General features: G+C 41.3%; 1 protein-coding gene across 4 annotated transcripts in view; it reads right to left on the bottom strand.

Moving 5' to 3' along the window:
* Positions 1 to 13,672, bottom strand: part of dpy19l3 (dpy-19 like C-mannosyltransferase 3) — an 81,917-nt gene that overhangs the window by 46,339 nt on the left and 21,906 nt on the right. For all 4 annotated transcript variants that reach the window (XM_085431620.1, XM_085431704.1, XM_085431538.1 and 1 more), the window contains 5 exons: positions 10,377 to 10,498; positions 9,691 to 9,836; positions 4,394 to 4,517; positions 4,083 to 4,217; positions 1,383 to 1,514 (listed from right to left, as the gene is read on the bottom strand). In XM_085431620.1, the coding sequence (XP_085287746.1) occupies positions 1,383 to 1,514; positions 4,083 to 4,217; positions 4,394 to 4,517; positions 9,691 to 9,836; positions 10,377 to 10,498 (659 nt within the window). The remainder of the gene's footprint in view (positions 1 to 1,382; positions 1,515 to 4,082; positions 4,218 to 4,393; positions 4,518 to 9,690; positions 9,837 to 10,376; positions 10,499 to 13,672) is intronic.

The raw sequence follows: 13,672 nt of genomic DNA, 5'->3' as shown, positions 1-13,672 counted from the left end.
TGTATGATGGTTTGGGTTTTCTCTGCTGTATTATTGTAGGGTCTACCTTACAATATAAAGCGCCTTGAGGCGACTGTTGTTGTGATTTGCTGCTGTATAAACAAAATTGAATTGAATTGAAGTCCAAATAGGATTTTACAGTTTTAACATTAAAAATAAACTGACTATCATAGTGGAAAAAAGCAACAAAGAAACAGCAGGGCCTGGAGCAAGGAAAGGTCCCTGCAGCTCCTACTTTGATTCTAAAAACATGATGATGAAGGAGGCAATCACAACAGTTTCTGAAAGAAAGTCTAATTGTTTCCAAATGTGAATCACTGTGTTAAACTGAAAAATCCATTTGGCCAAAATACGCACTACCCTGCTGGCGAGTCAAGGTCGACAACAATACACTGGGCATGGCAATTTCATCCAAGTACAAGCAGAACCATCAAAGCCATAAAAAGATTCAATCTACTTTCTTTTGAAACCTTTCTGCACCTCTGTTGGTCTCCCAGCAGTTTATGCATGTTATCAAATGACTGCCAAATTTGTCCAGAAGATTAGGGCAATGCTATGAAAACACAAGGAACAGCCCATGTACAGCAGTGCACAGGCACGTGGTATTTAGTTCTTACTTCACTCACAGAAATAAAATCCTTTATATTCTTGATGGCTTTGCTTAACTAAGAATATTTCCCTAAAAATATGCATTTTCTGAATCTAAAACACCCCGAGCCTGAACTGCAGCACAGTGCCAGTGAGTACAGACACCTGCCTGCCAAATAACCAGACTGCAGCCAAAAATCTGGACATTATCATTCATTAGTTACAGCTGAGATTTTTCTTCAAACCACCAAAATATTACATCAATTTGCTGGCCGTAGATATGCTTATGATGTCGAGAGGCTGGTGTTTAGTCCAAGGTAAGCTGCATGTTCAGTGTAAAGCCACCAGATTCATCATCTAAGCATGACTTAAGTCCAAGACATGTGAGCACAGATCTGTGAAAGACTGCTAAAAGCAAAGCTTTTGCAATTAGTGCATGTCATTACTAAAATAACATTTATTTTAGGAATTTAAATACTTATCTCCCTACTCCTGAATCTCAACCTTTCATCCTGTCACATTAAATGTTTGTGCAAAAGTTACTGTGATAAGACTGAACTAAATTACATTCAGACCTGACAGGAAACTGTTTCTCCAGCATACAAATTATCTTCTGCAAACACCATCTGCAGCACGCAGATTTCAACCAAAATGTAAAAGATAATCTTCTACCTGTGTGTCAACAAGTTTCCACCACCATGACTCTTTTAGTGTCAGCGCTCTGTTTTTTCCAAATCCTTACCCTCTCTAATCTCAGACTTTTCTTCTTCGTACCCATCACTCATAACGCTTACCTGGCAATGTCTGATGAAGAGCGCGGCTACTATGAAGCTCAGGACCAGTGATCCCAGTATCATGGAGTTACAGAACTGGAGGAACCACACACTCAGCAGGCTGCTCACTTGAACGAGGTACAGCGTAGTCACCTGGAGAAACACACCAACAACGTAAAGAAGAAGCGAGTGAGTGTTGACTTGACAGCCTGGTCCAAAAGTGGACCAATGAAAGAAGACCGTAGACTGTGTGTATGGTTGAAATCATTTGTTTTTAAATAAAACAGCAGCATGCTATGGATTCTAACAAGGTTGCAAAAAAATCAAAGAACATGTTAATATTATAAAGACATTATAATCTCATCCTTAAAGAGCACCTCACACTCCGACTGCCGACTTATTTGTGACAGCTAGAATTTCCAAAAGAATGGAAGTTAGAGCCTTCAGATATCTGAATTCTCATTTGGATTCAGGAGACAGACACCCTCTGATAAAAATGACAAAGCTTATGGTTAAGGCTGGATCAGGTGACCCTGACCCATCCCTTCGTTTTGCTGCTGGAGGCCTTCCTGTGACGCACTGAGCATTTATTTTCCACTCCTCTCATTTCCCTCCTGGTGTGTCCTTTTCACTGCTGTCACAGTTCTTTTAGCCCGTCCTTTATTTCCGAAGCAGCAGATACATCTGCGTATTTGATTTGGCAAAGGATTCACTACCTGATGTAACCCTCCCATTTAAACTGGCCTCCCATTAGATCCTGTGGCCCGCTGAGGTTGGGTTTGTGTTTCCTCTCAGAATTAAAACAGGAATCTGTCCTAAATCACACGTTAGATGAATGTGTCAACCACTACACCTTGTTCTGCCAGTTAAAAACTAGTTATTTTTTTCTCGAGCTTTTCACCTCCAGCCACCGTACTCGACACACTCTTTAAATAATGACGGGGCCAACATGAGGCTTGGGGAATGCTAGCAAGTAAAGGCCACACAGTATACCGAGGCTACATCAGCCCAGACGTAAAATGAATGTTAATCTACCATAAATAACTGGGAAGGTGTAACAATAGAAAAGTTGGAGGATGAAAAACTTTAAGATGCACAGCTTTGGCTCCGCTCTCCTCTCTCTGAGGTTTTTGAAGCTAATTGACCTGGTGATGCAGAAACTGGCATAAACCTTGAAGCCAGCAAAACGCCATGAATCCATGGAGCTGGTCACCTCAGACATGTCCAGCCTCTAACATATCAATCAGCCAAGAATAGGACCACCATCCTGACTGGAAATTGGAAGGAAGAGATGCACATATGGAGACCTGCATGTTACTGGAGTTTCCCCGAGTTAAGTTAAAAGAGGCCAGAAAGCAGCTGACAGAGAACGCAGAGGAGGAGAAACAATGTGGAGGGAAAAAGTATCACAGAGCCAGCTGCAGGGATAATAGGGTGATGTCCCTGCTGCTGCCTGTCCACTTGGAGATGTTCTGGAAACAAGGCTGAAAACACTGCTTTCCTCAACTGTGCAAGACTCGCACGGCCTCTTGCAGACCAAATGTATCTGAAAATATCCCAGACACAAATGGATGTAGCCTAAATATTATTTAATAGTTATTTGCACATTTGGATGTTAAAAAGAAGAGGGTGGAGGAAAGTCAGAAAGTCAGCAGAACTTTGTGAGAAAGCCGACTTTTTTCTAGGTGCACTCTCTCTCTGTGTGCTGGCAATAGCAGCAGCAGCAGCTCTGTCTCTATGAATACCACACGCAGAGGTATGCAGCATGCTCCGGGCCTAACACAGCAAAACATCAGTGAGAAGTGGCTTCCAGCTAGTGACCTTACAGCAGGCCCTAGGCCACCACCTGAGATTCAACAAGCAGGAACGCTCCATAGGTGTTCCAGCTACCTGTACAACTACCCGAGTTAAGCTGCATAAAAGCAAGGCTGTGGGATACGTTTTAAAACATGAGATAAAACAAACAAAAATACACCTGGTGTGTTGCAATAAATGTTCCACTTATTGTTCTTTTTCTTACAAACAAAGTAAGAATTCCAATTTCAGTTGGACATCATGGTTTTTTAATGAGGTGAGCGCCACAAATCAAATCCTACTCACCTCCACTGCACACGAGTGAAAATGTATAAGAGAGGGATAGTTTGAGCAAATAAGACAGAAACTATCTGCATTGCAAACACAGCTGCGAGCAAGTGAGGAATAGAAAATTCTGGTGTTTGTAAAGCGGGTGAACTGTGCGTGAACATATGTCTGTCCTTCCAACCCTCAGGAATAGATTCCCAGGAAAGTAACATTTCTTGTTTTCCAATCAATGCAAGTGTTTTGATTATTTCAGCTTCTCTTCACCTTTTCTCACCTCTCATGATGCAAAACCTCACCTCAACCTCATTCTAACCCCATCAACTCTGTTATCTCTGCCTACTCTTCAGACTTTAGATAACATATCTACTATGAGTACAGAAAGATAGCTCAATATGAGTCTCACTAACTCAGCTCTGCAACAAATTACTTGCAGACCGAAAGGATTTTTCTCATAGCTCAACAATGGAAAAACAGACAATTGTTGCCAGGACACCTAAAGGTAGCTGTTACACTTTGTAACATATTAGTGTTTAATATATGTCAAATTTTTTAGCACCTATAAAAGCTCAGTGCCACTGATCGGGACACATGAAACTATAACCAGAAGCTAGAAACCTGCAAATATCTGGTCCTTCTTACCTGTGTAGTTGTTAAGAAGTCACCGCAGTCCAGGGTGTAAATGACGAGAGCCTGAACCAGTAGAATGAACTGGTTGAACTGCCAGGTCAGACAGAAACAGAACGTCGTCACATACATCAGCCACACCATCACCTTCTGAGGAGGAAACACAAACATACGCGCGCACACAGGGTTAGACGATTAATCTGCATAACTACAGCCACACTGCCTGATCACATTTCTTCTGTGCTGCTTGTACTTCTAAATTATTGAGTGGCTCGCCTCATCAGGCTGATCTATGTGGCGAGCTTGGGCTATAGCTCTGCGCTTACCTGCTGTAATGTGGTGAGCTGGGGTCTGAGGTAACAGGTGATAGCGGCGACCTGCAGCGCTAAGAAGGGCAAAGACCAGTTCTCTCTGAGGGAGATGGTGAACTCTACACGAGTAGTATCTACCCTGAAAGGAGAATGATTGATGAAGCGATGGAGAGATGGTGTTAAACCGTTTCAGCTAAACACCGCGAAGGAAACCTAACAGAAGTTTGGAACTTCTGGTGGCTTGAGAAAAAGAAAAAAAATTAAATCCTGAGATCATGGCGGCAGTTTTCAAAGCGCTCTGAGGTCGTACAGCGTTTACAGCTCCAAATAGACAGCAGAGAAAACGCCAGGAGGGTTTTTGAGACTGTTTAAACTTTAGTGCACTTCCAACAGTACAGAAAAGTAGGCAAATCCACACACCAGTAACACAAACTAACAAAAGAAGAATTTAGATCTGCTTGTCCCGTACATGCACTGTGTCTGTTTGGTTTGTCAGTGGATTAGCTACACAACCTGGAAGGTCCACTAGCGACCAACTTTCAGCTACGAAGCAAAGTGCTTTATTTATGGCAGTCAGTCACTTCTTCCACTCACTGTACCCTCATTCTCATGATACTCACCAAGCAGACATGAGTGAGCACCTGTGCAACATCAAGTCAACTCCTTGCGTGAATTTAAAGCCTTTATTTTCCTATAATAATAATAATAATAATAATATCTATATATATTTGACACATTCGTATTAAAAAAAGCAACTGCTGAATCAATATTCAGGATGGACTGGCAAATTCTGGCCTACACATAGACTGTATACAAAAGATGCACAGAGCCCATAGGTTTCCAGATTCCAGAAGTCTGATTATACTGATGACTATGAGTGCATTCACTCTCAAATGATAGCTTAATTTTTTATTACACTTAATTTTAGTGTTAATTGCTACTTTTAAGTCTTTGTTCATATAGCAGGGATTTTAATTTTGACATTAAATTCTCATTTAGACTGAGGACTCCCTTGCAAAAGAGGTTTTTAATCTCAATGGGACTTTTCCTGGTTAAATAAAGGTTAATAATAAATAGACCACAAAGTAGAGTTCAGAGTGCTTCAAAGCTTGGCTGCGTGGTGACTGAGAAGTTGCTGAGTGTGCACTGAGCTAATCACCCCCTCGATCAACAAATTAAACAACTAACTAAAGAAATTAGGAAAATAAAATTTGTTCTTGAAATGCTTAAAAACATTCAGGGAAATTAAAAACTCTCCTGGAAACTTTTCTTTGACCAATAACGCCAAATATGTCAGAAGCCACATGATGTCACTGACATTACTTAATGTTTGGACCCAAACTTGAAATCTCTCACCGCTGGTGTTTTTGGGTGTAGGCCAGCTTGAAGGCCGTCTATTAGGCACAACCAGCTGGTAGGAAGCTAAAAACAAGGATGAAATATTTTGTCAATATTCCAGATCTATTAAGAAGTCCGCTGCTGATGTGCAGTGCATCTAACACAGTGTTTAAAACTCTGCTCACACTACAGTAAAGAGCAGAAGTTTAGAGGAGACTCTGCAGGACACGACTCTCACATAACCTGAAATGTCTTAAGCTTTTCTGACCCTTCGTGCTCACACTGCTGCTAAAGATCATGTGTGAGTAACCAGATTATTGATGTTCCCTGCAAACATCTGTGTAGTATGACCCCCACTGATCACTTGCATAATGTATATGCTCAGGTGTTGAAGTCACGGATCTAAGAAATGAAGACGATAGATGCTTCAAGCTAACAAACACCCACGGTTTGGGATTTACAGCCCATCACTTCTAAATCCAGACGATTGGTCTGAAGTGAATGCAAAATACGAACTTAAGTCTTCTCTTCCATCTGTGGGAGATTTTTAACTGAAACCTAGTAGGATGTACTCTGGGTTTGACAAAAATTTCAAGGTTTGCTACACAAGGTTTGTTATATAACATAAACAATGAGACCTTCCCATCTCTCTCGGTTGCCTTTCACAGCCTGTGGATTGATTTGCACAGTGTGTGAGACACTCGGGATAAACATTCCACAAAAATACAAATAATGTGACATTTATGCTCACTCCCAAGTGGCGGTCCAGCGTCCCAGTATCAACAGTGAGCAACACAAAGCAATCGCTTAAGTTTACTTCAATGTCAACAAACGACTGGTTCAGACCAAAGAAATTGATTTTAACTTCACATAAGGAAAGAAAAGAAAAAACTTTTGGGGCTTTAGATGGTATTTCACTACTGACAGCATATGTGAAGAAACAAATGAGCTACTGCTTTCAGCATTCAACAATGTGTCATGATTAAGTAGGCGGGTAAGCCAAGATCAGCTAAGATTAGCTAGAAGAAACCCATCTAATGAAGGATCAACATCAGCAGGGAATTGGACTCACAGAGAGCTTCATCCAAACTCAAGGAGGGGAGCTAACCTACTTTGTCAACTTAACCGACTAACCATCACCAGGTGGCTAAAGCCTCAGTCACACTTAGTCATGTGAAGCTAAAAATTACATAGTACTGACTTTTTTAACCCTCTTAATTCAAAAGCATAATCCTAGCTATGGTGGTCGCTGTAGGACAAACATGTTGTGGTCACCTAAGAGTGATGCTAGGTGTGTATGAGTCAGTAACATCCCTTCTTACCAATGACACTGATATTGAGGTGTGTTTCTGAGAATAGCATACCTGTCAGTAAGGCTTCTGTTTTTGCCACCGTTACTAGCTGTTGTTAGCTATTATTAGCCGCTGTTAGCTACTGCTGTTAGCTGCTGTTAGCTACTGCTGTTAGCTACTGCTAGGGTTGCCAACCGTCCCTTAAAAAACGGAATCGTCCCGTATTTAGAAACAAAAGTACACGTCCCGTATTGAGCTAATAAGGGACGCACTTTGTCCCGTAATACAGTGAGAATCAAAAGTAGTCTATAAATGTTAATGGAATTAACGCTTTGTTGGAAAGCATAATTCCCAGCCCCTCTCCTGCTTTGTGACCAATGAGCTGACAGCACACTTATGACAATTCGAGTATGACAATTCAGATTACCGCTCATCTCATTGGTCGATGAAAGGTCGCTTACGGAGAAAATACCGGAAGACAACAGATGACCACAACAAGAAGCATGGCCAACAGGGAAACAAACGCCGACACTGCGGTGCAAGTCTCGGACGACAGTACACCTAAAGCTGGGCAGACACTGTGCGATTTTCAGTCACGTTATTCAGCTCCTGCTCAAACTGCACGATTGACTCGCAGGGGTTAGAAGTTGGTAGGTCACGATGCAGGTCTCACACTATACGGCCCGATGCTCTGATGCGACCTGAGTGCTCACACTGTGCCTCCATAACATGAAGGTTATAACAGAAAATCTGTCGCTCGGTCTCCCTCCGTCTTTCACTCACACAGACACACCACCACCATCAACTTTGCTAAATTGCTAATAAAAAACATGATCAGGCAGCTGTGATTGAGCAGCAGTGTAGATCCAACTATTTTCACGGTTGTTGTGGTCGTGATAATTTTGTGATGCCACATCGAAAAGGCTCGGATGAGCTTTCCAAAGTTCTACAAGTTGTGCCTCCATCACTTGTGTCCAGATCACACGCTGCACTGCCGTGCTGCGCCGTCTTTTTCACCGACGTTTACGTGTTTGCGCGTGAGCAGTGTGAGCGGCTCACGAGCGATTGATGATCGGGAGCTGCTCGAGGTGTTAATCGCTTCTCGTTACCCCACGTATACTACACGATGCACGATGAAGGCCAAAATTGGGCCGATCACCAAATCGGTCGCACGACTCAAAAATCGGCTCAAAATGGGCCAAAAATCGCACAGTGTAAGCCCAGCATTAGAGCAGCAATGTTTGTTCGCTCAGAGAAAGAAAAATAGGCTGCAAAAGTACTGGGAGGAATGGGAAAAGGGAAACACCTGGCTGGGAAAATACACCATAACACCTTTAAAGCGCACTGCACTGTGTGCCGGCGCACTTTTTCCATAGGCATGCTTCTAGCGGTGGGCACATGAAGAACATGAGGGGCGTGAAAGCTCGGGGAACCCTTAACCAATTTCTTGTCCACCAGGCCACGGCAGAAGCAGATATGGTATGTAAACACTGGTTTGTTGTTTAAACCCTCTGGTTAAGGTTAATATGGGCATGTGCAGTGAATATCAGCGCTATGTGGCCAGAAGTGTGATAATATAACTTATTTTGTGTAATAAACAACTGCAAGGATAGATGATTACAACAAATTGATCACTAATACATAAAAGTAATACATAGATGAATAATGATGATGAGTTATGATGCGTAATCATGGGAACAAGTGGGTTTACAAACCTGATTAGCTTTAGAAAAGCTGAAATAATACCTCAACTGAAGCCAGTTGTACTAAATGCACTAAATGTGCACTGTTACAAGAATGATTTTGTTCTATTGTTTTCTATTAATTTATATAATTTTAAGTTAAGCAGGACAGAGTTCTTTTAAAGATAGATTTACTTATATCCTCAAAAGCTAAGCATGACAGGCTTCTGTTTAAGAAAGAGACCTGTTTTACTGTGTTAATGTTGTCATTGTGAGCTAAAAATAAACGGCTAAATGATCATTTGTTTCCCATATGGTCATATCACAAAGAATATGCATCTGCTTAAATCAAATTCAAGTCAAATGGTTAAAAAATAATTTCACACACAAAAAAAAGAGCTACCACACTGGGAAGGGTGAAGACAACTGGGTTGCCCGGCCCTGGCCACGAGGTGTCCCTTATTTATTTTTCAGGGAGTTGGCAACCCTAGCTACTGCTGTTGTTAGCTGCTTCTGTTAGCTGCTGTTAGCTACTGTTAGCTACTGTTTGATGTCTTTTAAGTAGATATAATATCGTTGGACTCTTGGTAAAAAAAAACAAAACTCTCAGATGATGTCAGAATGTAATCAAACTGTTATTAGAGAAAGTGTGATTTTTAGGACTTTCAAGCCTAATGTTAGCTAGGATGATGTTAGCTTATAAACAGCTGCTGCTTTTTGTTGTTTGGGTGGTTCGTTTATGAAAACATCAATTTGTTGGAAGATATAAATACACACTAATCTATTTATATTTATCAGTACAATATCTTTTCTTTGTGTTACCTAACCTTAAAAAAAAAATTACCAACTGCACCTTTAAGAGTTGATCCATAAAATAAATAAAAAAAGGACTCTTTGTTATATTGAGAGAAAAACTGCCATGACAGAGTCAAGTGCGAGAAGAAAGGGACTAACTCTCTCCTCCTTCACTGTGTCACGCACACAGATAGTTATTACTCACCTGTTAAGGATGTACCAGACCCCGGTGAGCGCACCAGCAAGCCAGGAGCCAGACAGAAGCCACGCTGTGAGGTACAAAGCGATCACATACACAGCTTGGAGCGAGAACACTGTGTAAATATAAAAGTACACGGGCTCCAAATATGACTGGGCCACACACACAAAAACACAGACACACACATACACAAAGGGAAGCCATTAGTTCATTAGGCAGCGCGATTGAATGCACAGAGTTGACAACAGTGACAGCGACTGACTCGGGCACTCGAGAACACTGTGGCATTTTCAGAGTTGTGTCTGATATTTCACTCCCTGACATTCTTGTCTCTCGGTGAGACAGCTGATGAAGCTTAGTCGCGGTTTCTCGGTTAATTGTTATGCCAATACAGAAACCTTTTCCTCCAGTGTGACAAGTGTAAGGGCTCCGAGTCATGTCAGCTAAAAAGACAGAAAAACAAAGGAACGCCACTGCGCCTCAAACACTTCCTCATTTGACTACGATCATTACAGTAATAATGCCAAAAGAAAATACATTTTTCAAAACACTGGAGAGTGACTTTACTTTCTCCCCCCACCCCTAAACATAAAAAGGATGTGTTAATTAACAGAACAAATGACAAAAGTCCCAGACAGTCTAGCTGGTGTAGCTGTGTTACCAGCCGAGATGACAGGTGAGTGTTGTATTACCTGTATGGGCAACAATCTGTAGAGAACACTGAGAAAGACCTCTTGGTAGATATTCATTCGCTGCAAGAGGTTAATGGTCCTCTTGGATTCTGTCAAGTTGTCATGGATCATTTCTTTGAGCCCTGCAAACACAAAATTCACACACACAAACACACCATTTGAAAATGCCACCCGTTCTTTAATTTTTTTTTTTTTTTACAAACTGATAATAATTATTGGCTTTATGACAGCCAGGGAGGAAGGGGTGTTAATGTTTCTCGAAGCTCACCTGGCTCATTTATTTAGCTCAGACTCGTGCCATTAGAGAAAAAACAGGGTCGGAAATTTGCATCGACCACTAAAAACACAGCGTGTTCTGTTTGAAGTTAAATTCCTGCATTGCTCAAAGCACACTCGGAACGCTTCAAACTTCACTTCATTTCCTGAATTTTAGCAAACTAAATGTAGTTTGTTCTGTTTTTCTCCCAAACAAAATCCCCTAAATGACCCAAACATCAATCTAATAAATAAAGCATGTGAAAATTTCCTGCAGTGCTTTATTGGAGATGGGTTGTGGGGCAACTTCATCCCCCATGAAATAATAAAAACGAGCTTTGAGGGGAAAAAAAGATTTTTGGTTTAAAACATTAAAAATGTAACAAATGCGCCCCGTGTACAGACGGGTGTATCCTCACCGCAGAGGCCTGGATGCTAGTCAGCCCTCATCTCACCACCAAAAAAACGGCAAAAAGCCAAAAATATAAATCTTCTTTTTAAGAGAGGTGATTTGACAACACTTAAAGTTTTTGTTATTTCTCGGATACGTTGATTTAGGTTTCTCAACCTTCTTCATTTGCATCGACATCTCTTTGGGCCTTAAATTGAGACTTAATGGCCAAGACCACGCACCTCGTCTGTGCATGAAGATGAAAAATGTGCCATTTTTGACAGAACTATTCATTATTCTGCTTATAAATTGTTACAAACTAGGACTCGAGTTTCCACTAACTCAGTAATAAAAACACAAAAGCATCATGACAAAGTGACCCGGTTTTACAAACTGCACCTTTAAGGACTGCTGGATTTCCACTGTATGTAACCGATCGATTTCCTCTGACTGAGTGTGTGGCTGATGTGGCTCATAAATACAAACCCACAGAGCGTTATCATCACCTCTGCTTTAGTGCATTTCAAGTGCTCTCGCTTTTTGGGCTCGATGGTCTGCAACTTTACTGTTTCAGTCCACTCTCACCTCCCGTCAGTGCGGTTTTCAGCAGACAAAGACAGGCAAAGTTAATGACTTGCTGTGGAACATAGACGAGCTCTTAGCAGCTTTTTACAGCCAGATATTTTTATGTGATGCTGGTGGGAACACATCAAAGAGGAAAAGAAGGTAAATATTGGACTTAGATTTGCTAAGCTGCCAAAAACATTACTCCAAATGAATGCTAATGTGGGATGCTGGATGTGTCAACGGGGAAATATTTAAAAGGACATATTACATCATTGTTTTGCACACAGCTGGTTTCTTCTCCATTAAATGGGGAAAAAAAAGCCTCTGTTTTCCAGTAATTGAGGTTTAAACTATAATTTAGGTTTATTACTACTTAGCTGCCAAGGGCATCAAAAGTGGAGAGGCAAGGGGCCCTCGTCTCCCCTCACTTTATGCCCCGCTCTCACATCCTTCAAAAAGATTTAAAGTTTAGGTCTTCTTGCTCATTTTTAACCAAATCTTTTCCTTTTTCATGCTTTAGCTGGTCAGACGCGTCTCCCTAATATTTGTTTTTTGGTTTTATTATTGTGGACTCGCCACACGATTTAAAGCTACTGTACTACATTACCTCTGCACATTTTAAATTCATCTTTAGACTATGCTGGGAATGGCGAAGCTCCTCGGTTCATCCACTGACTAGAATGAGCTGTTTTTGCTCCTCCCCCGTTAAACCAACTTTCTCTTTCTACTGATTGGCTGGCTGCCTCACATGAAAAATTATAGAAGGCAAATGGGTGGGTGGGGCTTCCTGGGACAGGCAACGTAAGACTACCATATTAGGTATATCCCTGCTCCATGACATGACATCATACATATTCAAGAGAAGAAACATAGACCTATTTATGAGGTGCAGCCAATCAGAAGAAAGCTGGTTGAACAGGAAGCGAACTAATCTGGCTTCTTTCAGACAGGAAAAAAAAAAGTACAACATAATTAATAATTATTTATACTCTAGTGAAAGTAAAAGCTCCACTTTAACATGAAAAACTCAAAGGGAATACACCTGGAATGATCTTTCACTATATACCTGGATCACTAATACCACCACAGGAGGTCAGAATGAAAGCACAAAGTGTTGGTGATTATGTTAGGCTGTGTCTTGTTCTTTTTTCCTCTTCCAAATGAGATTGACGAAGTGGTGTTTTGTCTCTTGCCTCATCTGACTTTTAAAGCTATGCTGCTACATGTTCTAAATTGCTTTGGTGCAATGGCATTATTACAGAAGGGAATGATGGCAAGAATTACCAAAATAACACTAACATATAGAAAAGAATGACATTTTAACATTACTCTGTCACAGAAAACACTGCTGCTGGTGTTATATGAGCTGATGCGCGCACTGATAGCATTAATCCATATTGGTTACTCCATGCAGTATCATCACCATGTACTGGGTTTGACTGAAACAAAGTGTGACATGGAGCGAGGGCTGACTTTCTGCTGCAGGCTGGGATGTGTCAGCCTGATTTCCGCTGTGTTCTTGATCCATGGAAAACCATAAAAACCAGCACGGTTTTGCTTATGCAAAGTGCACATTACCACCCACACGCATGACCCACTCGACTTTGTTCATTCATTTACGCCGTTTGCTGTCATGCCTTTCTTTTTCCACCTGACTCTGTGTCCTGCCTTGCTCGCTCATCTGGATTCTTTCTCCTATTTTAGCTCATTTATTCATTACATCTTTCCTTCACTTATCCCTCCTTTTCTTTCATTTCTTGCCTTTTCAATTATTGCTTCCTTTCTCACTTTCTTCCTATGCCCATCCCTATCATTTCCCACTTCTTCCATTACCTGCCGTCACTTCAGCGCTTCATCCATAACACCAAAAACCTACAGTAGTAGGATAACGAGCTGCTGTGCTGTGACAGAAAAACAAGGGAACATAGAAAGGGACGGGAAGGGAGGTCAGCCAGTTCCTCAACTGATTAGACTACAGCTCAATTATTTGCCTTAGTGGAAAATTAGGCACATTTCCAACAAGGAATTTCACATGGTAATGGGAACAAAATAATTGGGCTAATTTCCCTCAGACCAGACTGTG

The sequence above is a fragment of the Copadichromis virginalis genome, linkage group LG1, assembly GCF_057382275.1.
Source record: "Copadichromis virginalis isolate Kocher_CV1m ecotype Utaka linkage group LG1, C_Virginalis_male_GT1.1, whole genome shotgun sequence".
Classification (NCBI taxonomy): domain Eukaryota; kingdom Metazoa; phylum Chordata; class Actinopteri; order Cichliformes; family Cichlidae; genus Copadichromis; species Copadichromis virginalis.
This window is presented reverse-complemented; position numbering and strand designations above follow the sequence as displayed.